This window comes from Desmodus rotundus, chromosome 9 (genome assembly GCF_022682495.2).
Source record: "Desmodus rotundus isolate HL8 chromosome 9, HLdesRot8A.1, whole genome shotgun sequence".
Taxonomy (NCBI): Eukaryota; Metazoa; Chordata; class Mammalia; order Chiroptera; family Phyllostomidae; genus Desmodus; species Desmodus rotundus.
In genome coordinates this window covers 38,100,740-38,128,120 of record NC_071395.1, presented here as the reverse complement: position 1 = coordinate 38,128,120, position 27,381 = coordinate 38,100,740, and the positions used below count along the sequence as shown (strand labels likewise).

The 27,381-nt window shown below is 54.6% G+C and overlaps 1 protein-coding gene across 1 annotated transcript; it reads left to right on the top strand.

Moving 5' to 3' along the window:
* The first annotated feature begins 4,195 nt into the window (after window positions 1–4,195).
* On the top strand, window positions 4,196–27,053 carry LMNB2 (lamin B2). Its single transcript, XM_024568854.4, has 12 exons — window positions 4,196–4,537; window positions 11,154–11,290; window positions 14,907–15,063; window positions 15,252–15,377; window positions 20,848–21,018; window positions 21,155–21,280; window positions 21,549–21,769; window positions 21,993–22,284; window positions 22,364–22,471; window positions 23,051–23,170; window positions 23,434–23,547; window positions 24,368–27,053. Exons 1-12 carry the CDS (start codon window positions 4,334–4,336, stop codon window positions 24,407–24,409), a joined length of 1,818 nt encoding a protein of 605 aa, XP_024424622.2. The 5' UTR covers window positions 4,196–4,333; the 3' UTR covers window positions 24,410–27,053.
* Window positions 27,054–27,381: the final 328 nt, after the last annotated feature.

The following is a 27,381-nucleotide window of genomic DNA, read 5'->3' as shown; positions in this document are numbered from 1 at the left end:
AATTGAGATATACAAGTATCTCAACATATAACATTGTGTAAATTGAAGGTATGTTGATTTGATACATTTATATATTGCAACATGATTACCACCATAGCCCTAGCTAACATCTCTATGCAGTCACCTAACTGATTTCATTTTGTGAGGGGATATTCTTTTTCTATTGGGACCACGTTGTTCTCCACAGAGGTCTGAGGGAGGTCGTTTTTCCTTTCTTTCACTTTTTAAACAAAAACTGTGTCCAACACACAGAGAGCATCTATGACTTATATGTGCAGTTTCTGGAGATATTCACAACCCCTGGGCTTACAAAACAGAACACGGCCACCACGTCAAAGCCCCACCGTGCGTGTGCCCATTGCCACGTGCCACCTGCTCTCCTCCCCCCAACCCTGGGTGGAACCACCATGCTGACTTCTGGGTTAGCTATGCCTCCACTTTTCTTTCAATGATCACATTTGGGGAACCCCTCATTAACATAGCTAGTTTGGCCGGGTTTTGAATTTTATAAAAAATGACAGGGTCCTGTAGGTATTTTTCTGCACTTTGCCTTTTCTATTTCTTTTTAAATAATCTTTTTTAGATTTTATTTATTTTTTAGAGACAGGGGAAGGAAGGGAGAAAGAGAGGAGAGAAATATTGATATGCAAGAGATACATTGATTGGTTGCCTCTTGCATCCCCCACCTGGGGACCTGACCTACAACCCAGGCATGGGCCCTGACCTGGAATCGAACCAGGGACCTTTTTGTTCACAGGCTGGGACTCAGTCCACTGAGCCACACCAGCCAGGGTGCCTTTTTTGCACAATCTTATGGCGTGGGAGGTTATCCTGTGGGTAGGTGTTGCTGGGTTGCATTCATTTTCAGTGCTGTATAATATTCCACTCTGTAAATCTACACAAAGGTATTGGTCTGTATCAACTGATGGACATTTGGGTTGTTTTCAGTTTTTTCCCCGTATTACAACAAACAGTGAGGGTTTCAAAAACCAACTCAGATCCTCTTATGTGATGAGGAACTGAGGCAGCCCCTGGAAAGCAGCAGGGACCTGAGGCTCTTTCCCCAACAGCCTGCAAGGACCTGAACCCTTCTGATACCCTCCCCTAGATGCTGCCTTGATTGTTGCCTTGTGAAGCCTTGAGCCAGATGACTTAGCTAAGTGGCGGCCAGATTCCTGACCCATGGAAACTGAGAAAAGTTGCTTTAAGCCATTATGTTTCGGAGCTATTTGTTACAGAGCAATAGGTAACACTAATGTTATATTACATATATTATGTATTTTTTCTTCTTTAATATCTGCGTAATATCATGGGAAGTCCTCCTTCATTGCCAGGTCCACCACGCCAAGAACCTGACTTTGCACTGGATGGTCCCTTCCTCTCTGGAAGGCTTTCTCCCCACATATTCATCTGGTTCATCTCTGCCTTCTCTCCAAGTCCTTGCTCAAATATCCCCTTCTCCAAGAGGCCCCCCTGTTTAAAAATGCAGTGCCTACCCCATATATCCCAGGCCCTGTTAACCTGCTTTCTTTCTCCACCCTTACTACTTTCCAACATACTGTATAATTTACTTATTTGCTATGTGTACTTCTTTCCTGTGTTCCTACTCTGCCCAGGTCAGCGCCCCAAAAGCAGGGTCTTTATTTTGGGCTCTGATGTAGCCCCAGGGCTAGGACACAGGAGATGGTCAGTCAATAAATATTTACTGACCATCCACTTAACATCGATTGATCCACTTCACAAAAAGCTGTCCAACACAGGTAGGGCTGGAACTACCTGCCTTGAAAATTTATTTCACTTGGGATTACAGCCTTCCAGCCCCAGGTTCCCGAATCCTGGTGCTAGATTCCACGTGTAGCTTCCTGGCTCAGGAATCTGTGTTCCAGAATCCGCCCACTTCAGGCTCTGGAGTGAGAGGGGGCCCAGATCCAGACTCACCCCAGGCCCAGGCCCCGGGACTCGGGGTCCGCAGGCTCAGGTTTCCCAATCAGTCCCCTCCCCGTCCCCGCCAACCCAGGCTCGGGAGTCCGAGACCCAGATCCAGGGTCCTGAACCCAGGATCCAGGCTCGCCGCTCGGGCCGGGCGCCAGCGCCAGCCGTTGCTTTGAGATTTTGAAAAATCTGGCGCCGGACTCCAGTCCGTGGCGGGGTGGAGCGTCGGACGGGGCGCAGGGTGTGGGCCGGGGAGGCGGCGAAGGCTGCGGACCGGGCTGGCCGGGCTGGGCCGGCCTGCGCTCGCGGGCTGCTCGCCCACCGCCCGAACACACTGCCCCCAGAGCAGACGGCAGTCGGTCGTTGACTCTCCAGCTCCTTGGGGTCCGCGGGTCCCAGATTCTAACACCGACCGCGCCGCGCGCCAGCGTGGATCCCGGGACAGGTTCCCTAAAAAGAGAAAAACGACAACTCCGTGTGCCTCAGTTTCCCGTCCTGGAGACGGCCCCGAAGGCCTTTCCGCGGGGCGGGCGGCCCAGCTGCGCCGGGGCCCCAGACCTCGGGAGCCCGGGGAAGGGGAGGGGGCGGGGCCCGGCTGCAGCTGTCGCCGCCCCGCGCGCTCAGCGCCAAAATTTGAAAATCGCCGACGCCTCCCGCACCGCGCTCGGGGAGGGCAGCCCGGGCCCCACCCACGGGAGCGCGAGGCTTTCTGGGACTTGAAGTCCAGCCCCGGGGGGCTAGCGGGGGGCGGGGGGCTGCGGCCCGGAGCCGGACTCCATTTAGCAGCGGGGAAAACGGGCCCAGGCCTGCCCGCGCAGCCGGGATGGGACCGGCCAGTGCCGAGAGGGGCCGGCGTGGCGGGCGGCAGGTGGGACCTGCAGAGCCGCGCACGGCAGGCGAGTCGCACAGCGGCCCGGGGGCGGTGGTCGGGGGGGGGAGTTGCAGCTAAATCTGGGAAGTGGAGGCTGAGAAGGTGGAGCCCATGCCACCCCCAAACCTCAATCGTTCTCCCCTCTAGCTCTGCCTCCTACAGTATCGCTTATTTATATTCTTATTTAAACACCAACAGTCTTAAATATTTTGTATTTCTACCTACGGGACAGAAAAACAGTGGGTCCACAGACACGAAGTAATTTTCCAGAAGACAGCATAGTCTCAGTCTGGCCAGAGACTCACCCGTGCCCGACCCTCTGCTGCGGGGGCTCAGGACAGGTGAGCGCCCTCCCCTGGCGGACTGGCCGTGGTCCCCGGCGGGGGCGGCGCCGGGAGCCCCGGTGCGCTGCGTGGGGACGGGGGGAGGGGGGTTCCGGCAGAAGGAACGCCTGGCAAGTTCCAGGACAGCAGAAACGGAGTGGTTCTCGACTGGTGGTGATTTGCCCCCCAGGTGACAGGGGGCTGTGTCTGGGGACATTTTTGGTTGTCCCAGCTGGAGGCGGGGATGCTGCCCCACATCCCACAAGGAACGGGACGGCCTCCACCACGCCGAGGGGGGATCCAAATGTCCGCGTGCCGGACCCTACTTTACCAGTTTGCCTCTCTTTTGGACATTTTATGTAACTGGAATCACACAGTATGTGGCCTTTGTGTCTGGTTTCTTTCACTGAGCATATTTTTTCTGGATTGACTGTAACGGCATATCATTAGTTGCAGGTGTACAACTAATGACTCGATACTTGTATATTGGGAAATGATCACCACCTTAAGTCTAGTTAACATCCATACATAGTTGCAATTTTTTTTCTTGTGAGAACTTTAAAAATCTACTTTCTTAGCAACTTTCAAATACAAGGTATTGTTAATTATAGCCCCATGCTGTACATCACGTCTCCATGACTTAGTTATCTTATAACTGGAAGTTTGTGCCCTCTTCATCCATTTTGTAACCGCCCCCATCTGTTTTCTGTATCTATGAGCTTGGTTTTCAATTTTTAAATTTTTTTTAGATTCCAGGTATAAGTGAGATCACTGAGCGCGTTTTTAAGTGTTCTTCACCACAATAAAAATAGGTAGGTGATACGAGTGGGGAAACTGAGACGCTGTAAAGAAACCCAGTGTCACGCCGTGACGGAGCTGGGATTTTGGAGCCCAGAGGTTTGGCTCTGGACTTAACGCCTCCCGCTAGCTGTTTAATGAATAGCTAGTAACATCCAGGGAAATGGAGCTGGAGTTTCCCCTCTGCCAACTCCGCCAGAACTACAGCTCCCGGCATCCCCCGCGAGGCGCTCCGCTGGACTACAGATCCCAGTCCGCTTTGAGTCGGCGGCAGCGGGCGGCGGGCGCCATCTTTGTCGGCGGCGCGGATTGAATGAGCCCGCCGAGCCGCGGCTGCCCTCCGGAGTCGCCCGGGCCCTGAACCGCCGCCGCTGCCGCCACCACCGCCACCACCGCCACCACCATCACCATGGCCACGCCGCTGGCCGGCCGTGTGGGCGGATCCGCCACGCCACTGTCGCCCACACGCCTGTCGAGGTTGCAGGAGAAAGAGGAGCTGCGCGAGCTCAATGACCGCCTGGCGCACTACATCGACCGAGTCCGAGCGCTGGAGCTGGAGAACGACCGGCTCCTGCTCAAGATCTCCGAGCGGGAGGAGGTGACCACGCGCGAGGTAGGTACGGCCCCGGCCTCTGGGAGTCGTCCACCGACGGGTCCCCAAGGGACTTGGGGGTTTCTGAGCTAGGTGTGCATGCCGGGACGGGCCCCGCCCATCGGGGGGCTTTTGGGTATCCCCTAGGGGTGCAGGTTTGGGCAGAACCGTTTTCTGAGGGCTCCCCCCGGGATCTGGGGGCCCCACGGTGCGACAGGTGAGATGGGGCAGGCCCCGTCCACCCAAGGATTCGAGGAAATCTGGGATCCCTTGAGTGGAGTGGGTGTGAGCCAGGCGAGACTCCGCCCCTAAAGGGGTTGTGGGGAGTTCCTCCGGTTGTGTTTGGGTTTTCGGGCGTCCTGGGAGAAAATTTGAGGGCGGTTTTTTGGTATCCGAGAAGATGGGGAAACTCAGGCTCACTTGAGGGGCCCTGAGAAGGGGCGGGAGGGTCTCACGGAAGGTCCCTAGGCGACTCACGTGGTCACATCTCCGTGGAATTTTGCAAGGGTCCTGTGATGAGTCCTGGGGAATTCGGGGGCTGGGTGGGGGTTGGGCAGTAGGCGCCATCTCCTACCCAGGCCTGGGGTGGGGTCCGAGGGGAGGGGTCTGATGTCTGGGGAGGGGGGTGTCAGGCGGGAAATTTAAGAGGTCTTCAGTTGGCCCTGCACCCTGATGACTCTTGGGCGCGAGCCAGGTCGGCCCAGACCGCCCCACCCCCCCCCCCCACCTCGCCAACGGGAATGTGAGGGGAGGAGGAGTCCTGAGGTCTTGGAGAACCATTGGGCTTCACTGCAGACTGAGGGCGAAGGGGCGGGTTAAACCTCCTCGGCCTAAGAGGATGTAGGGGTCTGTTGGCGGGGCGGGGTTCTTCAGTGGGGTCTGTCCCAGGCTGGGGACTGTGGCTGCCTACCCAAACCCGCTCCTCCTTTTCTCCCTCCCGCTGGTCCTGCCCAACTCAAGGGTGGTTCCCCGAGTAATAGGGGAGTGCCTCTTGCTTCCCTCGTGGGCATGGTGGGAAAGCCAGATCCTCTGAGCCTCACCTTCCCCATCCGGAGCGTGGGCCAAATAACAGACTTAAGTGAAGAGAGGAGCTGGAGGGTTATTTCTGGGAGTTGCTTGTCCTCTGTGTGACCTTGGGTCCCACTGCCTCTTATGTAAAGTGGAAATAATACCGTTTGGGCTTGTTTGTAGAGCCAAGATGAGTTATTGTTTGTTTTGTAAAAGAAGGAGAATAGAATACAGGACAGGGTCTCAGTGGAAGCACTCCGGGTTCTGGGTTCTGTTGTCCCTGTTTAATAGTTGTGGGGACAGGGACTCTCTCAGAAAGCGGAGCTTGGGTGTTGGGAGGGGAAGACCATCTGGTGGTTGGTGATGGTGTTCTAAGTTGCTTGGGATTGAATTCAAACTCAGGCTCCAAACTCTGCTTTTAGTCTGTGTGACCTTGGGCAGGTCACTCAGCCGGTTGGAGCCTCAGTTTTGTTATCTGTTCAGTGGAACTAGAATTGTCCCACCCAGATACTGGCCACCTGCCTTAGCAGGGTGAGGGGCCTCAGGTTGCCAGCCCAGTTTCTCCCTGCAGGGCTGGTCAGCGCCTCATACATGAACTGGTTTCTTGTCTTATCCCTCACCCCTAAGTTGTCCCACCTGCAAATGGGGTGAGACGCCACACTGACTTTTGGGGGCTCTGAACCTAGTGGGCTCTGTGGAGGGCATAGTCCCGACCTCTGTCTGTCTGGGTGTGGCTTATTTCTCAGCTGCTGAGGCTTGCTGGAATGCAAGCTAACATAACACCTAGAGCAAGGGCTACCTGTGGGGGGTAAGCCTGCCCCACAAAGGGGGTGGCACTCTAGGTTATGACAGATGTGTTCACAGCTGGAGCCAGGGAGTTCCATCCAGCTTGTTCTCTGCTGCTTAGGGGGTGAGGTGATAAACGCTGGTCAGTGGAGAGAGCTGATTGGTCACCTACGGGGACCTGGAGCAGCGGGTGTGGGGTGGTCAGTGGGGTGTAAGGAGGCAGTGACCTGCAAATGGCCTTGGGCTACAGTGGGGCCCAGGCTTCAGGCTGTGAGGGGCCAGGCTGAGGCATTAGGTGGGGAGCAGCCTCGGCTCAGGCTGGTGGGAAGTGGGTGATGAGTGGGGCCTGGGAAGGTGGCTGTGCGTGTGTCATGCTGAGGAATGTGCCCGTTACCTGTATGGTGTCATCTCACTGGGGTGATCCTGTCTAACAGGAACACTGGGCAATGTCTGTTATGACTGGGAGTGCTCCTGGCCTCGAGTGGATGGGGCCGGGATGCTACTCAGCCCCTCCGCGCCAGGGTGGCCCCAAGTGCCTGTAGTGTCAAGGCTGAGAATCCACTTAAGGAACCCTTTGAGGATGCCATTTAAAATGTTAGAAGCGTACCCAAGCAATTCAGGTGCCCGAGGAAAAACTGAAGCTCCCCCATCCGCCTCGGCGGGTGCCCAGCGGGGCTGTTTGGCCCACAGGCACTCTCCTTCACTCTCGCTGATACGCAGACCCGGCCATGTGTGTGTTCCGGGCCTTTCCCATTGGACTTCAGTTTGATACCCCTTGGCCGAGTGGGTGTTACTGGGTGAACAGCCACTGCAGGTGTCACTGGAGGGGTTCTGGAAGGTGGGGGGCTGGGGCTGCCGCATTTCTGTTTGAGGAGGATTGTGGGCCAGGGAGGGGTGGTTCTTCAGGGAGCCTCCCCAGCCTGGTATTAAGTTCCTGTCAGCTTCGGTTTCTTTTCTCTTGCCTGCCCAGGTGTCCTGTTGCTGCCGGGAGGCGGGTGTGGTGCTCCCCAAATGGACCCAGGGGTTAGGGGCTGGCTCCTGGAGCTTGGAAGGGGTAGCTACCACTTGGTTTGATGGGACTTGTGCCCATGCTCAAGAGCCCGTGTTTGGGTTTTACCTGCAGAGCCGTGATTGTGTCCCCGCAGGGACACAGGCAACGGGAAAAGGCCACCTCAGGTTATCCGTCCGTACACACACGCGCACCCCACCCTGGCCAACACGTGCTCACACAGTTGTCAGGATTTCTCATGTTTGGCACGTGTGCGAGCCATGAGAACAGGCCCACATTATCTCTCTCCCGCCGTGGTGCCCGGGCTTCCGCATGTGGCCGCAGCGCCGGTCACAGGTGCAGGAAGGTGGGGGCCTGCCAGGACAGCACCTGTTAGTGGTCTGAGAGAGTCTTCGGGATTGTTTGTCTTTCTCTAGACAAGAATTCCCTAAACTGTCCCCGTGCCGTAGCCCAGGGTCAGCAGGTGTTTTCTGAAGGGGCCACTCGCAGCCATGACCACCGAACTGGGCCTTCCTAGTGGGAAGGCTGCCAGGACCACTCGGAGGAATGGGCCTGGCTGCGCGCCAGTAAAGCTCTATACAGCCTGAAAGGGGGATTCATGTAATTGCCTGTGTCACAAAGTAGCTTTCTTTTTTTTCCCTTCAGCCATTGAAAAATGTGAAAACCATCCTGGACCTGTAGGCTAGACAGAGAGAGAGGCAGTGGGCTGGAGTTTCAGCCCGCAGGTCCGAGTTTGCAGACCTGCCAGGGATCCCCGCATTCAGAATTCCGCGAGCAGGACCAAGGACTGTAAACAAGACGCCCAGGCGAGCCAGGACCTTGGAGCGGGGCCTGCGAGTGGGGCACTCGTTTTGGGCATGGAATTTAATGGGGGTGCCAAAGTCTCGGCCATGGAGGTGGATGATACGTACTTTTGACTACTCAACCTTAGTTTTAGGCCAGTTTTAGATTTATAGAAAAATAGCCAGCGTAGAACAGAGTTCCTGTGTGCCCCAACCCCGTTTTCGCTGTTAACTTCTTACATTAGTGTTTCTCAGACCCACCTTAACAATACCAACGCATCATCTTTAACTCACACCCACACTCTGTTTAGGGTTCTGTGCTTCCTCCCTGAGGCCCCAGGGCTCCATCCAGGACCCTCCTCCTCAGGTGTCACATTTCCGTGGACCCCTTCAGCTGACAAGCCTGACACGCTCTTCAATTTTCACACCCTGGGCTGCTGTGAGGAGGGTGGGTCAGGAATTGTTAGATGCCCCCCTATCGGGGTCTTCTGGTCCTCTTCGCATGGTCTGTCTGGGAATGGGATGAGTAATATTTTAAGGAAGTATTTTTTAAAATTGGAATTAATGCAAAAAGTCCATGGTGAACAAAATATCAAAAACTTAAAGTCAAGAGTGCTGTCCCGTAACCAAAAGGTTGAGGGTTCTATTCCCGGTCTAGGCACATGCCTGGGTTGTGGGTTCGGTCCCTGTCCGGGTGCGTACAATCCCCAGTCCAGGTGCGTACAGAAGGCGATTGATTGATGCTTCTTTCTCATGTCAATGTTTCTTTCTTTCTCTCTCTCTAAAAAGCAGTGAAAAAAATGTCTTCAGATGAGGATCAAAACAAAACAAAATGGAAAAAAACCCATTTACAGCCAGCTTTTCCCTTTTGCCAGAGCTCTAACCTGTTTTCCTGTTGTGTTGCTGCAGCCAGAGACCCTCTTGTTGGGGAGGCGAGGGTGCGAGAGAAAGGGCCCCAGCAGGCCTGCAGTGGGGGGAGGGGCCGTGTCTGTAGCCGCTCCCTCAGGGCAGTGGAAGTAGAGAGTCCTGCAGTTGAGATGGCAGGAGACAGGGAGAGGACAGGCGGAGAACGCAGGGGCCCAGCCATCTTTGAATGGTGGGGCTGGTGGTTTTTTGTGAATTCATGGTTTATTCCGGAAGGTAGTTCTTAGAAGGCGGAATCCGAAGGGGTGGCCCAAAGTGAGCACCTTTGTGGGAGAGAGGGCCGTTGCTGTGTGTGGGGAGCAGGGCAGGGGAGTGGCCAGTGTGCGGAGGGAGCCCTCCTTGTCTCTGCTCCCTTCACCGCATACCGCGTCCTGCTCTGGGAGCTACCCCAGCCCACCTGCTCTGTTCCATACTCTCACCGGTCAGGACAGGGCAGTTGATTGTTCCGTGCCTCGGATTCCCCATCTGTGACATGGGGCCAGGAGTCCCTGCCCTGCCCTGTGGGTTGACAGGTCTGGGAGGTACTGGAGTGAGGTGGGACATCCAGGCCTGGGAAGGTGGGACTTAGGAGTCTCAGACTGGCCTTTAAGTCCCGCCTTGTCCGGATTTTCCCAGGACTTTCTGGTTTTCACCCTGGAAAACTCCACATCCAGGAAGCCCCGCTGTCCCATGCAAACCAAGACCATTGGTCACCCTTCCAAGTGACAAGTCCTTGGCAGCTCCCCTAAACTCCTGATCGGGGGCCTTTCCTGTGAAGGGAGGGGAGTGGGCCTCTCGGGATCTAGGCCAATCCTTCACCACAGCACAGATGCTCACTGGTGTCCTGTGTGGTGTCCTTTGTGGCACGAGGGGCAGCTGGCCCCGAGTGGGTCTGCTTGTCCTGTCTGCGTTCTCTGTAAGCACCACGTGGAGTCTTACCAGCTTTATTGAGATGTAACTCCCATCTGATACAGTTCAGCTAATTAAACTCTGCAGTTCAGTGGTTTTTGTATATATAGAGTGTGCAGTCATCACCACTATCTAAGTCCAGAACATTCTTTTTTTTTTAAACATTTTATTTATTTCTTTTTAGAGAGGGGAAGGGAGAGAGAAAGAAAAGGAAAGAAACATCAATGTGTGGTTGCCTCTCAAGTGCCCCCTGCTGGGGACCTGGCCCGCAACCCAGGCATGTGCCCTGACTGGGAATCAAACCAGTGACCCTTTGCTTTGCAGTCTGATACTCATCCCACTGAGCCACGCCAACCAGGGCTAAGTCCAGAACATTCTGTCATCCCAGTAGAAACCCTATTCCCATTGGCAGTCACTTCCCAGCCCGTCCCTAGCCCCTGACAACCATAACTCACTTCCCATCTCTGTGGAGTTGCCTGTTCTGGATGTGTCACATAAGTGGAATCACACACTCCGTGGCCTTTTGTGTCTGGCGTCTCTCACTGAGCTTCGGGTGTTCAAGGCCCACCCACGCTGTGGTGAGTGTCAGTGCTTGGCTCCTCTTCCCGGCCGAGCGATGTTCCAGCGTGTGGAGGGACCACACTGTGTATCCATCATCTGTCAAAGGACGTAACTTTTGTTGTTTGCCCTTTTGGTGGGAATCATGCTGCTGTGAACACGCGTGTGCAGGTTTTTTGTGTATGTCATTTCTCCGGGGTTGATACCTAGCAGTGGCATTGCCGGTTCTGTCTTTCCTCTCAGTTTAACCATCTCAGCAAGCGCCAGACCGCCTTCCTCAGTGGCTTCATCATTGTCCGTGCCCACCACCCAGGAATGGGGGCTCCTAGCACTTGTTACCATCTGTCTTCTTGTCTTTCTAGCTGTCCCACTGGGGGTGAGGTAGTGTCTCCCTGTCCTGGGTTGTTTCCAGGTATTTGTAAACACATGTGCACCTCCACGTGGGGAGGGTGGGACAAGGAGACTGATGGGAAATATGAGTTGTGTGCCCAATTGCTGGGTGTCACCTGGCAGGGAGCAAGTGACAGAGGCAGGTCAGGCAGCCTGGGGTCGCTCAGGGTTGGTGGGACTGAGCTGGTCAGGAGGCTTGCGGGGTTAGTAGGAGCTGTGTGTCATGGCGCACCAGCGTGGGACACCTGCTCTTGCAGGGGGTTTCCTCACCTGGCCCTTGCTGTCTCCCCAGGTAAGTGGCATCAAGATGCTGTATGAGTCGGAGCTGGCCGACGCCCGCAGAGTGCTAGATGAGACGGCCCGAGAACGCGCCCAGCTGCAGATCGAAATAGGGAAACTGAAGTCCGAGGTGGAAGAGGCCAACAAAAGGTAGGGGGTGCAGCTGGTGTGACGTCACCCTGATTCCAGGGCTGTGGTGTATATAGGGTGAGACGGGGCTTGTCAACCCCTTGTGTGGCGGGGTCATTCTGAGAAACACCCAGAGACCCTTGGGAGCTGTGTCCAGGCTGGAGGCCCCCACTTGGGCAGACCTGGGAGCTGGCCCTGTGGGTTCTGGGAGGCCGGTGGTTGGAGTGCCCTGGCTGCTGGGTGGGTGGGGCGGCCTCTGTGGCCTGGCCTGCTAGCTGTCCCCTGACCACCTTTATTCGCACCCCACTCAACATAATTTGGCCCAAGGAGGATTTTGAAGCCAAGCAGCTTTCCTGGGACTGAATCTAGGAGTTGGTAGTGCCAGGACCACCTCCTCCTTCAGGCCACAGAGCCCAGCCTGCCCAAGGACCCACTGGTGTGCCGAACCCCCTGTCCCAGGGGTTTCCCGAGGCCCCAGCCTGCTGCCTCAAGTTGGGTGAGGCGGCGTTCATCCCTGGCACCTCCTCTCAGGGCCCCTACCCTGGGAAACTTTGGGGCCAGATTTCCCAACCCCACTCTCGCCCCTGCTGGACCCATTGCAGCCAGGTGACCTTCAGGCTGAGTCTGTTCCCTTATTTGCAGAGAGGGGCCTTTTGCCTGCCTGTGGCTAAAAGGCTCTGAGAATTTGGAGAACAAAGTGGTAGTGGTGACGATAGTAGCAGAAATAATAGAGTAATTTTCAATAAGTAGTAAAGTGAAAAGGGGGTACTGTGAGAAAGACCAAGTCCAGATGTGACACCCTTTCATCCTCGCAGTGGCCCTAGCAGGGCCGACTGCCACCGTCTCCGTTTACAGAGGGGGAAACTGAGGCACTGGGTCGGGGACTTGTCCCAGGTCCCTTAGCTTGACAGTGACCAGGACCGAGGCCTAGACCCTGGTTCCTGAGTCCCTTTTGTAGTTCCAACAGCCACCTTCATACTTACAGCATTTTCTTTTTTTGATTAATAAACTTTTTTTTAAATAATAGAGGGATTTTTTGTTTGGTTTATTATTATTATTTTTTTTAGTAGTTTTAGGTTTACAGGAAAGTGGGTGGAAGGCTCATTTTGAAAATCCCCTCTTGGGTTTCCCCATTGTCAACATCTGGTATTAATGAATGAGGGTGTTGTTACAACTGATGAGTTACTGTCTATACATTGTTACTGACTGGAGGTCAGGGTTGACATTCGGGCTGCTGTTCCTGGTCTGGGCTGCGAAGTCCTGTTGTTTCTGTTTATCAGAGTCATAGATGCTCACTGTTGAGAAAGTGGAAGTGCAAAAGAGCGTAAAGAGAAAAATAAAAGTATCCGTGAGCCTCCACTCAGATGCAGTCGCTGTGGCCAGTCTGGCACACATCTTTTCCACCATTTTTTTTTTTTTAAGATTTTACTTATTTATCTTTAGAGAGAGGGAGGGGAAGGAGAAAGAGAGGGACAGATACATCAATGTGTGGTTGTTTCTCATGTGCCCCCTACTGGGCACCTGGCCCACAGCCCAGGCATGTGCCCTGACTGGGAATTGAACCAGCAACCCTTTGGTTCACAGGCCAGCGCTCAGTCCACCGAGCCACCCCAGCCGTGGCGCACCTTTTTGATTTAAACTAAAGGTGGACACAGTTAGACAGCGATGCGGTTCTTTCAGTGTAGGGAGCCTCTTCATCTCCTGAGTTACTGATGTTCTCTGTGATGCAGTGTCCCAGTGACTGCAGTGGCATGGTTAGGCTGGCCCCACTACTGTGTGACAGCTTCTTTGGGTGACAGCTCTGCCCGTTGTCAAGACAGTCATTTCCCTTAGCTTGTAAGCAGGACTCACCTGGTTCTGGGCTTGGTGCGTGACTTGTTTAAGGCCCCCCCTCTGGAAAGACAGCTTCCTGGACGCTGCGGGCCTGGGGCCTTTTACTTGTCCGGTCTTTGGCCTTTGGCATTTACAGGTCTGCAGGCGCTTCTCTCAGTTGCCTGACTTCCTGTTCCTTGTCTTCAAGTGCTTCCAGGGCAGGGCAGTGGGTAGGCTATAACCCCAAAGGAGGTGAACTTCCCAGTATGTCACATGTAGTGCTTTTCTTTTCCTGACAAACTTGTCACCACATCCCCATGATGGTGGAATAGTGGGTAGCTACATGGAGGACCCAACGAATACGCCAGATTCCCCCACGTGATCCTTCAGGAATTAGTTATGCAGGTGAGGAATCTACTTTAACAGCTTGCAGGTTTAAGACAGCCAAACAAGCTAGCGATAGCCGCCGCTACCCTTGCTTTCTAGACCGTTCTGTGTAGTTCTGTAGAACCCTAAAATTGGATAAAGTTGTTTAGAAATTTTCCATATCTCCGGATTTCTCGCTCTTGTCACGCTGGCCTTGTTGCTAATCTCGAACTTGCTGGGCATAGCTCACCGCAGGACCTTTGCACTTCCATTTCCTGGCCCCGAACCCTCTTCTGGAAATACTGGACTTGGTGCATTCCCAGGGTTCCCTCCTGCAGGGGGCCTGCACCACTGAAAGGTGCAGCTCCCACCTGGCACATGCTCAGTCCCCATCTCTCTGTCCTGCTTCACCCAGGCAGGGCTGTTCTCAGGTGTATCTCTGATGTGAGGACGGCGTTCTCCAGGCTGAAGTCACTGGTCTTGATGCGACCGCAGTTCACATGGGCTTAGTTAAGCAGTGTCCCCTGTGGTTCTGCCCCCAGGGAACACTGGGTGGTGTCTGGAGACATTTGTGCTCATCTCTGCTGGGGTGTTGCTTAACTTCCCACAGTGCACAGGACGGCCCCACAGAATGACCCAGCCCCAGTGTCCCCTGTGCTGAGGGGGGAGACCCTGGGTGTGGCCACAGTTGCTGGAGATGGCCCAGTCGGTTCCTTGGGGGAAAAGTGGGTAGGCTTTCAACCCTAAGAAGATGTCGAATTGCATTCAGAAATGTGTAAGAGCCTAAAGTTCATGCTGTTTAAAGAGCTGTGTGTTAAAGAATCCACTTGGCGTCGTAAATATTTGATATTGGAGATAATTATCTGTTAGAATACCAGGTCATCCTGTGTGAAGTAGCTAAAGTTTACATAGGAGATCCACTTTTCAAAGACCAGAATTTGTAACTTTAATAAACTATACATTAATTTTTTAGACTTTTATTTATTTTTAGAGAGGGGGGAAGGGAGAGAGAAAGGGAGAGAAACATCAGTGTGTAGTTGTCTATCGTGTGCCCCCTACTAGGGACCTGGCTTCCAGCCCAGGCATGTGCCTTGACTGGGAATCGAACCAGCGACCCTTTGGTTTGCAGGCCAGCACTCAATCCACTGAGCCACACCAGCCAGGGCTAAGTGATCCTTTTTGTGATCAAAAACCTCAGAAAAGGACATGGAACCAATGCCTTGAGGGTTTCCTGACCACTTGTATTTGCAGGTCGACAGAGTCCTGATAGTGCAGGGCAGGTTTGAGGACGAGTCTCTTTATGTGCTGACAGGCCAGGCTCCCTTTCCAGAGAGTAGAGGAGCAGTCAAGCCCTGAGAGTTAAAAGGGCCTGCTCAGAGGTAGAAGTGGACTATCCTTGGACCTCCCTGGGCTCCAGCTGCATAGCTGCTCCCAGCTAACCTCTGCTCTTGACTTTCAGCTACAAGAAGAGGGATGGTGAGCTCACAGTGGCCCAAGGCCGTGTGAAGGACCTGGAGTCCCTGTTCCACCGGAGTGAGGCGGAGCTGGCTGCTGCGCTCAGTGACAAGCGAAGCCTCGAAAGTGATGTGACCGATCTTCGGGCCCAGCTGGCCAAGGTAAGCCCTGGGAAGGCCCCAGTCTGGAGACAGGAGGCCTTGAGCTGATGCATATGTGTGGGTCCAGGGTGGCCAAGGGATGTGCCGTGGCCATGAGTGTGTGTATTTAGGGAGGTCCCTGGGCATGAGCAGCCAGACAGATGAGTGCAGCAGACAGTTACCTCAGCTTGTTGTCCTGCATGTCCCAGGCTGAGGATGGTCATGCAGTGGCCAAGAAGCAGCTGGAGAAGGAGACACTGATGCGCGTGGACCTGGAGAACCGCTGTCAGAGCCTGCAGGAGGAGCTGGACTTCCGCAAGAACGTCTTTGAGGAGGTGAGCCTTGTGTGTGGTGTCAGAATGTGGCCCACCTTCATTTTTAAAAATGCATCTTTCTAGTTTTCCCAACACCAGTGATTGAAGAGCCAGCCTGTACCCCAGTGTATACTCTTGCCTCCTTTGTCATAGATTAATTGATATATTAGTGAGGATTTATTTCCAGACTTTCTATTCAGTTTCTATGATCTGTGTGTCCGTTTTAATGCCCATGCCATGCTGTTTTGATTATTGTCGCTTTATAGCATGGTTTGATATCAGGGCACGTGATACTTCCTACTTTGTGTCTTCTCAAAAGTCCTTTAGCTATTTGGTGTCTATTGTGGTTCCATATAAAGTTTGGGATTAGTTGTTCTAATTCTGTGTGTGTGTGCAAGTGTGCTGCACACCAAGGTGATTCTTATAAAAGTCTAGGAAACCAAGCCCTTCGCAGTAGCCCTCTCTCTGGCCAGTCTTAGGAAGTAACAAGCCTCACTGGCGGCCTGCAGGTGCCCCGCCCACTCCCTGCGTGGTTGAGCCGGTTGTGTGTGCAGGAAGTGTTTGTTAACAGACTTCAGTGTTCACACCAACCAGAGAATGAGTAGTTGTATTTTTTGCTTTTTGCTTTTCTTTATCCAGGTGATAAAGCCAGATGGACAGACTAAAAGCAAGTCTGCTGAAATATGACAACATTATGACCAGTTTATGAATAATATTTTGAGCAGTGATTAATCACTTACCTCTTTTATATTAACCCCTTATCACACAGGTGGCAAACAAAAGGCCCGAGGGCTGAATCCCGCCCTCCACCTTGTTTCTCCCAGGCGGCAGCGCCGAGCTCCTTGCCCCTTGTTAAGGAGTAGTTACACTTATACAATCCTAACATTGCATTCGGCCCTTTGAAGGCAACCGTGAGGCTGATGTGGCCCCTGGTGAAAATGAGTTTGACGCCCCTGCCTTATCAGATGTGTGATTTGCAATTTATTTTTCAATTCCCATAACCCCCTGTCTTTTAGTGGCCATCAGCCTGTTCTTTGCATTTATGGGTCTCCATTTTATTTTTTTAGTTTTGTTCTTTAGATTCCACATATCAGTGAAATCACATGGTGCTTGTCTTCCTCTGTCTTATTTCACTCAGCATGATACCCCGTAGCTCCATCCATGTTGTCGCAAATGGCAAGATTTCACTCCTTTTTACGGCTGAGTAGCAGCACGTATGAGCTGTGTGTGAGCCATGCATGTATGAGCCGTGCCTGTGCACCCGTCTATCAGTGGGCGCTCAGGTCGCTTCCACGTCTTGACTATTGTAGATAACACAGCAGTGAACATACGGGTGCACATGTGCTTTGAAACTAATGTTTTGGGGTTCTTCAGAGTGGGATTGCTGGGTCATAAGGTATGTCTCTGTAATCGTTGAGGACCCTCCTACTGGTTTCCGTAGCAGCCGCACCAGTTTGCAATCCCACCGACAGAGCAGCAGAGCAAAGGGCTCCCTTTTGTCTGTGACCTCGTCGGTGCTCGTCATTCTGACGGGCAGGGGGGCGAGACCTCATTGTGCTCGTGGTCTCAGTTTGCATCTCTCCGTGTCCGTTGGCCGTCTGCGCTTTCCGGGGAAATGTGTTTATTTGGGCCCTCTGCTTTTCCACTGTCGAACGGTGTAAGTTCCTTATGTATTTTGGATATTAGGCCCTTAACAGTGGTATTTTTTGCAAACGTCCTCTCCCATCCTGTTGGTCACTTTTTTGTTTTGTCGGTTTCTTTTGCTGTGTAGAAGTTTTTTAGTTTGATGTAGTTCCATTTATTTATTTTTTTCTTTTATTTCTCTTGCTTTTGGGGTCAAGATCACAAGCACCGGTGTGACACCAAGGTCCATAAGCTCACTGCGTTTTCTTCTGTGTATTTTGCTGTTCCGGGTCCCGCAGTTAATGTCTGTGCGTGGGCTCAGCAGCCTAGCGTCACTCCTGCATGTAGCTGTCCAGTTTTCCCAGCACCATCATTGAAGAAACGTTCCTTCCTTGGAGAGCTTTGTATGGTTTTGGCTTCGTCGTCGAAAATTAGTTGCCCACGTGAATGAATTTATTTCTGGGTTCTCAACTCTGTCCCATCGTTCTGTTTGTCTTTCTGCCAATACTGTACTGTTTTGACTATTGTGGCTTTTTAACACAGTCTGAAGCCAGGCACTGTGATACACTTGATTATTCGTGGTACCTGATAGATTGTTTCTCTGCCTGTGCATTCCAGGCCGTGAACTCTTACTAGATACTGCTCTGCTGTGGGCGGTTCGGCAGGTTCATAAACAGAGGCGTCTTTCCCTGTAGGAGGTGCGATAGTGCGAGTTCGTCTTCCTCTCACCCGCACGAAGTCTCCTCTGGGGTCCGAGTGGGGAGGCATCTTTGGGTCGTTGGAAATGTCCCCTATACCCCGAGATGGTGGACATCCTCTCTGTCCAGGCCAGCTGGGGGTCCGGGCCTGCAGCTTTCTGGCGCTGCCTTTTGTAACCAGAGTCTGCTGGAGCGTGCTGTCCTAGGTCTCTGCTGCCTCTACTGGGTCCTTCCTTTACCAGGATTGGCTGTGATGGGTGGGCAAGGGGTGGGTGAAGGGAGCGGTTTTGTGAGTCTGCGGCTCTGCCTCCTTTGCATGTAACTGCAGTTGCCCCATCCACGGCCACTACACCGCAGGGCCGCGTCTCTGTCCTTGTCACTGGGTTTAGCTGAAACAGGTGGCAGCCACTCAGGTGAGAATCTGGCTTATGTGGCATCTGTGCCCCCTGCCCATCCCGCTCCTGTGCGGGCTCCACTGCCACCGCATCTGTGGTTCCTTCGGTCTTTTCCCGTTCCTCCTTCCCTGCTTGGTCCGCTTTAGTCATCTTTAGATGTCCCCATGCATGAATCGCCCAGACATGCTTTGTAGACCAAGCCAAGGGTCCTTTGTCGAGTTACAGTTGTCCGTCTTGCTGTAACTTTAAGGGGAAAGATGAAAGGGTCTTCTCACTGCACTCTCATGCTGATGTTCCTGTTCTGTCTCTTTAAGACGGACACTTGGCATTGGGTTTAGGGCCCACCTGGATAATCCAGGGTGATCTTACCTTGGGGCCCATAACTTAATTATATCTACAAAGACCCTTTTTTTCAAATAAGGTCACACTCAGGTTCTGGGGATTAGAACACAGGGGCACACCTTTGTGGGGCAGCCATTTGGTCCACTCTAGTCCTTCCCTCTCAAAGGACAAGGTGGAGGTCGTATGCTCCCCTCTGCTCCTGGGTCTGGTCTCCTCTCCCCCCAACCTCCTCCTAATGCTGGGCCACAGTTCCCTGGCATGGCCAGGCCTGGCCGCAAGGGACTGAGGTTCCCATAGGTAGAGCTGGGGTTCTGTACCCTTTGGGAGGGGATCAGGGTGGGGCCCTCCCACCTCATCATCACCAGGCCCATTTTGCTGTCATGGCTCAGAATGGAACCCTGTGGCCAGGCCATTCATGGGTCACTGCCCAGAAGAGCTGCTGGCAGGACAGTGTACACGCAGCTGAGGAATGGTCTGCAGCTCCAGCCAGGTCCTGTGACAGCCAGGGCCACCAGGGATCTGGGGAACAGGCCAGGAGGGGAGCTGAGGGGGGGCCAGGGAAGAGGCCCGCGTGGGGCCACAGGAGAGTACTGTGGGGGGGGGTCCCCGAGGTGGTCTGTGACCAGCGTCTGGAGGGGCATTATGAAGAGCGCCGTGAAGAGGTCCCATAGCGGTGTGGTTGGGGTTGCGTGCAGGGTGCTGCGAGAGGGGCCTGGTGAGCCGCTGTGGGCTGCGTGGTGAAGGTGGGTGTGCTGTTGTGGGCTTCACAAGGGCTACCGTTTCTCCGTGAGCACGACTGGCTTCCTGGGACAACACTCATGTTGTGCTTACAAACCAGTGACATGATAGTGACTGATTTCTGAGGTGGCAAGAGTGGGAGAGGATGCTCCTCTCCTGGAACCCCCAGCCGGCCCTGCACCTGCACTTGACCCCACATGAGCCTGGGGCAGCCTGGCTGGTGCAGGCGTGGTTTGGATTTCTGCTGACTGGTCTATTGAGCTGCCACTCTCATGTCCCACAACTGTCCTGATGGCCAGATGTCTCAGGCCTTGGGCACCTGGGATGCACTTGGTCAGGAATACATTTTTTAATAACAGTTAAAATATTCTTATATCATAAAGCTTTCAAAGTGTATAATTTACGTGAGGGAACCTCAAAAAACCAGAATTATCTTCTGGAGATTGGGCCTCTGGTAGTACAATCTTCACCCCCAAGTGAGTATCCTAGGAACCCATCTGTATCAGTGTGCCAGCTGGCATTGTGGTGAGAGGCATTGTTTGGCTTCAGTGGATTTTTTAGGACTCAACGCATTTGCCCATTTCATGGTGGGTGATTTACAAGCGCACCTGCCCACACCGCACTGAGTGTCCAGCAGTTTTTGACCAAAAGAGCAAGACCGCCATGCCCCACCCTCCCTATTCACTTGATCTCTCCCTGGGTGACTTTTTTTGTTTGTTTCCCCAATGAAAAAAGTCCCCCAAGGGAAACATTTTGCTGATGTGGAAGACGTGAGACAAAAAACGACAGCAGCTCTAAAAGGCATCAAAATCGACAGGTTCAAAAACCGTTTTGAGCAGCAGAAAAATGTCTTAATAGGTGTATTGCATCAAATGGAGAGTACTTTGAAGGTGACAAGTTCAAACGTGTGAGAATAGATTGTATTTTTTTAAAGACTTAATTTATTTTAAAGAGATGGAGCGAAACACTGATTGGTTGCCTCTTGCATACCCCAAACTGGGGACCTGGCCTCCAAACCAGGCACGTGCCCTGACTGGGAATCGAACTAGCAACTCTTTGGTTCTTAGGCCAGTGTTCAATCCACTGAACCACACCAGCCAGGGCATAAATATACAATTTTTAATAAGTAAATTGTTTTTTTTCAGGGGGGGTCCCCACTCTTAAGAGTGGTTTTTAGTACATTGACAAGGTTGAGCAACCATCACCTCTAATTCTAGGACATTCCATCACCCCCAAAAAGCTCTGCACCCATCAGCAGTCACCCCCATCCCCTACTTCCTGTCTGTGGATGTGCAGCTCTGGACGTGTCACGTCAATGAGTCACACACTGTGGTGGTTGTGTCTGGCCCCTCTCACCGAGCTTCGTGTGTCCCAGGCCATCTGTGCTCGTGAGTCAGTGCTTCGCCCCCCTTCATGGCTTCTGTGTGTGGGCACCTGTCCACTCATCACCTGAGGGACACCTGGGCCGTGTCCCCTCTGGTGATTGTGAAGTGTGTATCCATTGATGACTTGTGGATGAGTAACCAGGGCGACTCCCCAGAGGTTCCCCGTTTGCAGTTTTGAGCCCTCACTGGCACCTGGCACTCGGGGTGAGCACACCGCTGAGCCGGACGGATCGGCAGTGGGCTGGGGCGGTCATCCCCAGCCTGCCAGCCCTGCCGCCTGCCTCAGCAGCTCGGCGTGCCCTTTCCCTAGGAGGTGCGGGAGACACGCCGGCGGCACGAGCGGCGCCTGGTGGAGGTGGACAGCAGCCGGCAGCAGGAGTACGACTTCAAGATGGCGCAGGCACTTGAGGAGCTGCGCAGCCAGCACGACGAGCAAGTGCGTCTCTACAAGCTGGAGCTGGAGCAAGCCTACCAGGCCAAGGTGCGCTGGGAGCAGGTGGGGGGATGGGGCGGGTTGGGTGGCAGAGAATGGGGGAGGGACAGAAGAGGTGGGAAAGTACAGGTGGCTCCTCTTGCTCCATGTCTGGTGCCTCATCTGCCCACTCCTGTCCCCTCAGCTGGAGAGTGCCAAGCTGAGCTCAGACCAGAATGACAAGGCTGCCAGTGCTGCCCGTGAGGAGCTGAAGGAAGCACGCATGCGGGTCGAGTCCCTTAGCTACCAGCTGTCCAGCCTCCAGAAGCAGGTAGCTTGGGAGTCCATGCCTGCCCCGGTCCCACAACCCCAGCAGGGTCCTTCCTCCTGCCTCTGGGCAGTAGTTGCAATCTCGAAGGTCAGGCACCCGCCCATCCCTGTCCCATCCCTCTCGTGCCTGAGTAAGGCTGCCCAGCTGCTGGCTCCCTGGCCCCCCAAACCCCCACAGGCCTGGTCTCTGTCCCTGGTCCAGAGCTGGGTGGGCTTCTCCTCACAACCCACACGGGCTACCCTGACTTGGCCCTTGGACCCCTCCCCAGGCTAGTGCAGCTGAGGACCGGATCCGAGAGCTAGAGGAGGCCATGGCCGGGGAGCGTGACAGGTTCCGGAAGATGCTGGATGCGAAGGAGCTGGAGATGACAGAAATGCGGGATGTGATGCAGCAGCAGTTGGCTGAGTACCAGGAGCTGCTGGACATCAAGCTGGCCCTCGACATGGAGATCAGTGCCTACCGCAAGCTGCTGGAGGGCGAGGAGGAGAGGTAGGGGCGGGGGGCAAGAGGTAGTAGGGTGAGGAGGATGTGCTGGGCCAGGAGGGGAGGTCAGGTGGCATGAGGGATGGGTCCAGGAGGGGAGAGGGACAGGATATAGTGGGGAGGGGTAAGGAGAGGTCAGGCAGGGCTGGTGAGTGAATCTGCCCTCCTTGCACTGGTCCAACCTTGGGCCAACAGGCTCCAGTCACTCTGCTTCCCCTCCAAACCCCAGGCTGAAGCTGTCCCCCAGCCCGTCTTCACGGGTTACCATCTCACGGGCCACCTCGAGCGGCAGCAGCAGTGTATCCATGGCAGGGCGCTCCAGCCGCAGCAAACGGAGGCGGCTGGAGGTGGAGGAGCCGCTGGGCACAGGCTCCAGTGGCATCAGCTCGGGCGGCGGTGGCAGCGGCAGCAGCAGCCGCAGCGTCCAGGTGGCCCATCAGACCTCAGCCTCGGGCGGCGTCAGCATCGAGGAGATCGACCTGGAGGGCAAGTTTGTGCAGCTGAAGAACAGCTCGGATAAGGTAAGGGGCTTTGACCCTGGGATAGGGGCTCCCCAGTTGGGTCTTCCGTAGCTGTGTGTCAGGCATTGTCCCTTTGCAGGACCAATCTCTGGGGAACTGGAGGATCAAGAAGCAGGTCCTAGAAGGGGAGGAGATTGCCTACAAGTTCACACCCAAATACGTGCTGCGGGCTGGCCAGACCGTCACGGTAGGTGGGCTTGGGGGCGGTGGTAGGGAGAGTGGCCACTGGTGGGAGAGAGGTGGCAACAGCAACTACGTAGGTAATAGAATGTGAGATAGGGGCTGGAGAAGCAGGACCTGGCTGGTGGGGTGGGGCAGTGGCTGAGGGCCTGGTTCTGAGAGTAGCTGCCTGCTGTCACAGATCACCTATGTGCCGGCATTGGTCCAGTGGGCCTTCTCTGAAGCCCTTCAGAGTGGCAGAGTAACACGTCAGGATACCATGGTGGAGGTGGGTCTGAGTCCAGGCTTTCCAGGCCAGCCAGTGTTGGCAAGAGATGTAACTTTCTTGGGCATGGGCCCTGGATATGACGAGCTTCAGATCCAGCTTGGCCTGCTTGCCAATGTAAGTGTCCTTGGCCACTGTGAACTTGAGTCTCTCCTTCTATACCCTGGCGATCGTCATTCCTGGTAGGACCCTGTAAGACTGGAAGGAACAAATGCCTGGCGCATCAAACGGGGGCTCTGATAAGGATCCATCTGGTAGCACATGCACATGCATCAGGACCAGAGCCAGCACTGACAGGGAGGCCCTCCTGTGTGTCCCCAGGTGTGGGCAGCTGGTGCGGGGGTGGCCCACAGCCCCCCATCGACACTTGTGTGGAAGAGTCAGAACAGCTGGGGCACAGGCGAGAACTTCCGGACCGTCCTGGTCAATGCTGATGGAGAGGTGCGTGCCTGGGTTTAGGGTGTGGGGGTGCCTCTGCCTCGTCCTGGGATCTCCCTTGTCCACCCCACCAGGCAGTGCAGGAGCCATGGGGCGGAGCCTAGGTCAGCAGAGCCAGTGAAGGCAGCCTGGGGCCTGGTCCCCAGGTGGCACTCTGCAGCGTGGTGACACCCTCTCCAAGCATGCTGATTGCCACTCGCATGTGGGCTGGGCCCGCACACATCACACACATGAGGGGCTGAGACCATGGCTCTTGTCTGACACAGGAAGTGGCCATCAGAATCGCCAAACAGTGTTTGGCAGTTCGGGAGACTCAGAATGGGGAGGAGGGCGAAGAGGAGGGAGCTGAGTTTGGCGAGGAGGATCTTTTCCATCAGCAGGTAAGGGCCCCTGGGAACACACTTGGGCATGTGCACATGCACACGTACACAACCCATGGCCCTTGGCACCGCCCAGGCCCTGCACGGCCCTGCACGGCCCCGCAGTCTAGCTGGAGATGGCCATGGAGGCAGCATTCCTCACCACTGGGTCTTGCCTGTTGTGTGGACCTTGGGTACTAGTTCCGGCACCCCTGGGGGTGGGGCGTTGAAAGCCGAGTACCTCTCTAAGTGGCACTGGTATTGCGCTGGTGGTCCGAGAAAACACTCAGGTACCCTGATCTCTCGTCTGAGAACGGTGACTTGAATAAGGGCTTTGCCCTGGCCAGGGAGCTCGGTGGGTCAGAATGTCATCGTCCCGCCACGCCAAGGCTGTGGGTTCGATTCCCTGGTCAGGGCATGTACAAGAAGCAACCAGTGGATGCATAAGTGGGTGGAATAGCGAATCAATGTTTCTGTCTGTCTGTTCTCTCCCCCTTCCTCTAAACAAATCAATAATTTTTTAAAAGAATGGTTTTTGGGGAGAAGATGGAGAGCTTAGGACCACACTGTATTAGGTATAAGTTGTGAAATTCTGGTATCTGGAACATAAGATTGTGATGTGTTGTATAGCATAAAAGAGGTAAGGGAGAAACATGGAAGCTTCTGGAACAGAGACAGTTGAAGCCGACACTGCTGGCCATGTTACTTTGTCAGGGGCTGGTGTTCCTGAGGTGGCTCAGGCCCCCAGCTCAGTCCAGCCCCTCCCTGGCAGGGGTGGGGGCCACCAGCTACCTTCCTAGGCTTCCAGCCCCACCTCACTGCTGTCCTTCCTTCCTCCCAGGGGGACCCCAGGACCACCTCCAGAGGCTGCCGTGTTATGTAAACAGAGCACATCTTTACTTACCCAGAGCCACTTGAAACTATTTTTATATCATTGGCTTTCTTTAGTCCTTGATACATTTCTAGAGAATTTTTAAGCAAACTGCCAGAAAGTGGGGTGGGTCTCTGTTCTGTTGGTGGGTTTCTGTGGACCCTCCACCACTGTCCACACTTCTTTCAGTGCCCATTTCCCCTGTGCCCATTTCCCCTGTGGGTTGAATTCCGGACCCAGGAACCTAATGGCCAATGGGTTCGGACTTGGAGGCCGGAGGGGCCATGCATTTCCCCTTGCCTCCGTCACAGACAGGCTGGGACAGGAGAGCTGCCCCTTGTGCCTGGAGGTAGACAGAGAAACTGCAGGAGTTCAGTAGTTGTCATTTGTGTTATTAAGCTTTTAAAAACCAAATTCAGAATCCAGGTTCCCACCTGGTGGGGGGCAGGGGCATGCCCTGTGGAGCCGGGTGGCGCAGCCCACGGGAATGCAGTGTGGGAGCGCTTGGGAGTCTCAGGTTTTACTGGCCGCTGGGCCTTCAAGGTTGTCGCAGCCCCTCTCTGAGGGCTTTGGGTGGCAGGCGGGTTAGTCTCCACCTGCATGAATTAGGGTGCTGTGGCCGTGGCGGGGGAGCCCCTCATTCCCATCCTGGCTGCCTGACCCTTGTGCGTCTGGAGCGAGACCAGTAGGACAGGAGACAAGGAAACCTGAGGACAGGGACACTTCTGATCAAAGGCGAGTAACCAGGTAAACCGTGGGGACAAGTGTGACAACCTTGGCAGCAAACGCCTTGGGTTTCAGTACCGTGTCTACACGTAACAACCACTTCCTGCCCCTCACACACACCACCTGCCCGGGGCCGAGTGCCAGCCTCCTGCCATCTCATACAGTTCTGCATATATATCGCTCTTCTCGCTTCTATATATACCTTGCTGAAATGACGTTGCTCAGGCCACTGCCAACTGACCCCTTTTAGGGTGGTTCCATGTCACGAGCCAGCTTCTGGCCGCCCAGCGACTCTCTGCATTAGCCTACTGTTTACAGCCCCCCACCTAGATACACAGAAATTATTTTTTTAATGAATATTTATTTTTTTACATTGGTCAGTACTCAGATTGCCGATCCTGCTTCAGTGACTCAGGCCAGGGTCCGGGGGACTGTCCCTAAGGGGGCTGTCTCTGTGAGCTCTGAGCCCCTGGGTGGCAAACTCCTTCAGAAAGGCAGCTCAGATATGGGGCTAGGGCGGCATGCTGCCTGGGCGGGCAGCCTCAGCCATCCAATGGCTGGCCCCGCGTCTCCCAGCCGGGAGATGCCACCTGCCCATTTGCCCTGTGCACACCCCCAGGCCTAGATTTCCTAGGAAACTGGTTATGGCGAGGTGGGGTGGAGGCCAGAGCCCCTGGGGCTTACAATCTAAAGGTGCTCTTACGTCTGGAGTCCATCCGCAACCCTTGCTTCGCCTCCAGTTCTTCCCAGGCCATGGAGGGACATATGTCACCAGAACACCTCATGGGAAGGTTCTGGTGGGTCCTGGAGCACTGGCCTGCCCTGGGGGTGCAGCGTGCCGTACCCCACCCGAACCTCTCCTGGGAGTGTTTGCAAGGGCCCCTGAGGCCGAGGGTTGTCACTACCACCCCACCCTGGCCCCCACACCACTCACCTAGAAGCAAGAACTGCACGGACAGTGAGGGTCTGGGGAGTCCACAGTGAGGCACTGGGACGGTGGGGCGTGGCAGCCCCCAGATAGAAGGGGCACTGACATCCAGTGATGTGTTCTGGGAATCTGAGGGATCAGAACTGTCCTGGAGTTTGGGCCTGTGATTTGCTAATAGTCTCGCCTAACCCTAAGTCACTGACAGGAAGAGAGAGGGCCCCCTAGTGCCTGGCAGCGGCTTTAGTGAGGAGCTAGGGAGTGGCCCAGGCTCCACCCAAGGTGAGCCTTCACCCAAGGGTCATCCAGGCAGGGTGGTGATGCTGGCGGGTAATCAAGTATTTGAAACAGAAATCAATGTGAAATCGATTGCTATGGCCTGGGAAACAGTGCACATGTTCTTAAATAAGCTTAGCTTTAGGCCACTTAGAATGGTGCAGAAATGACGCCTCAGTCTGAGCCCATCATGTGACAGCCCAGCACCCCTCCCAGAGAAGCAGCAGTGGTGACTGCAGGGACACCGAGTCCGGAGCCCGGGCCTGGGCACCACCCCGTATATGACACTTGGCCAGTTTGCCAGCCGAGGCTCTGACGTGGAGGCCCTGCTGTTCACATGCGCACACCTAAGCGGGACTCACTCCTCCAGGCTGGCAGAGCCACTCGAGGGGGCCGCGTCCGCCCTGCAGCACACCAGCACAAGGTGGAGTTGGCTTCCAGAACTGTGGCGGGTCTTTCATTTCAGACAGGTCTTGGTTTTTGAGGTGCATGCCAAATGTGTGGGTTTTTCCCCCCCCCTCCAATGCTTTGTAATATACATTTTCTGACTGGAACTTTTTGTACAACACTCCAATAAACATTTTGCTTTTAAGTTGTGCCTCTGAGTCTACTTTGAGGCTGGGCTGCTGGAGCCCGACTGTCGAAAAGCCAGTGGCCTTCTTCCTAGAACAGGGTGCCACAGGGGCCTGCTGACCTTGCCCTTCCCCGAACAAACACCCCCCCCCCACACACACACACACGTTCTTTCTGTGAGACCACTGAGGGCTGAGGGAGCTGCTTCTGACTATAAGGCAGAAGGAAACAGAAGGCTGGGAGCCCCTGGCCCCCAAGTGCCATTGCTCATGTCCCCTCCACCTCCATAAGGCCATAGGAGTCCCCACAGTGGCTCCCAGCTACACTGCCCAGAGCCTTCTGCCTCTGAGCAAGTGGAGAGCAGGGCCCCAGCCTGCACACCCAGGACCGATGATGCTTAGGCGCCTCTACCGACCTGCTGTGACCACCTGCGACCACCTGGCACATAGCCTGCACAGAGGCCACGTTCTGTGCAAAGGAAGGA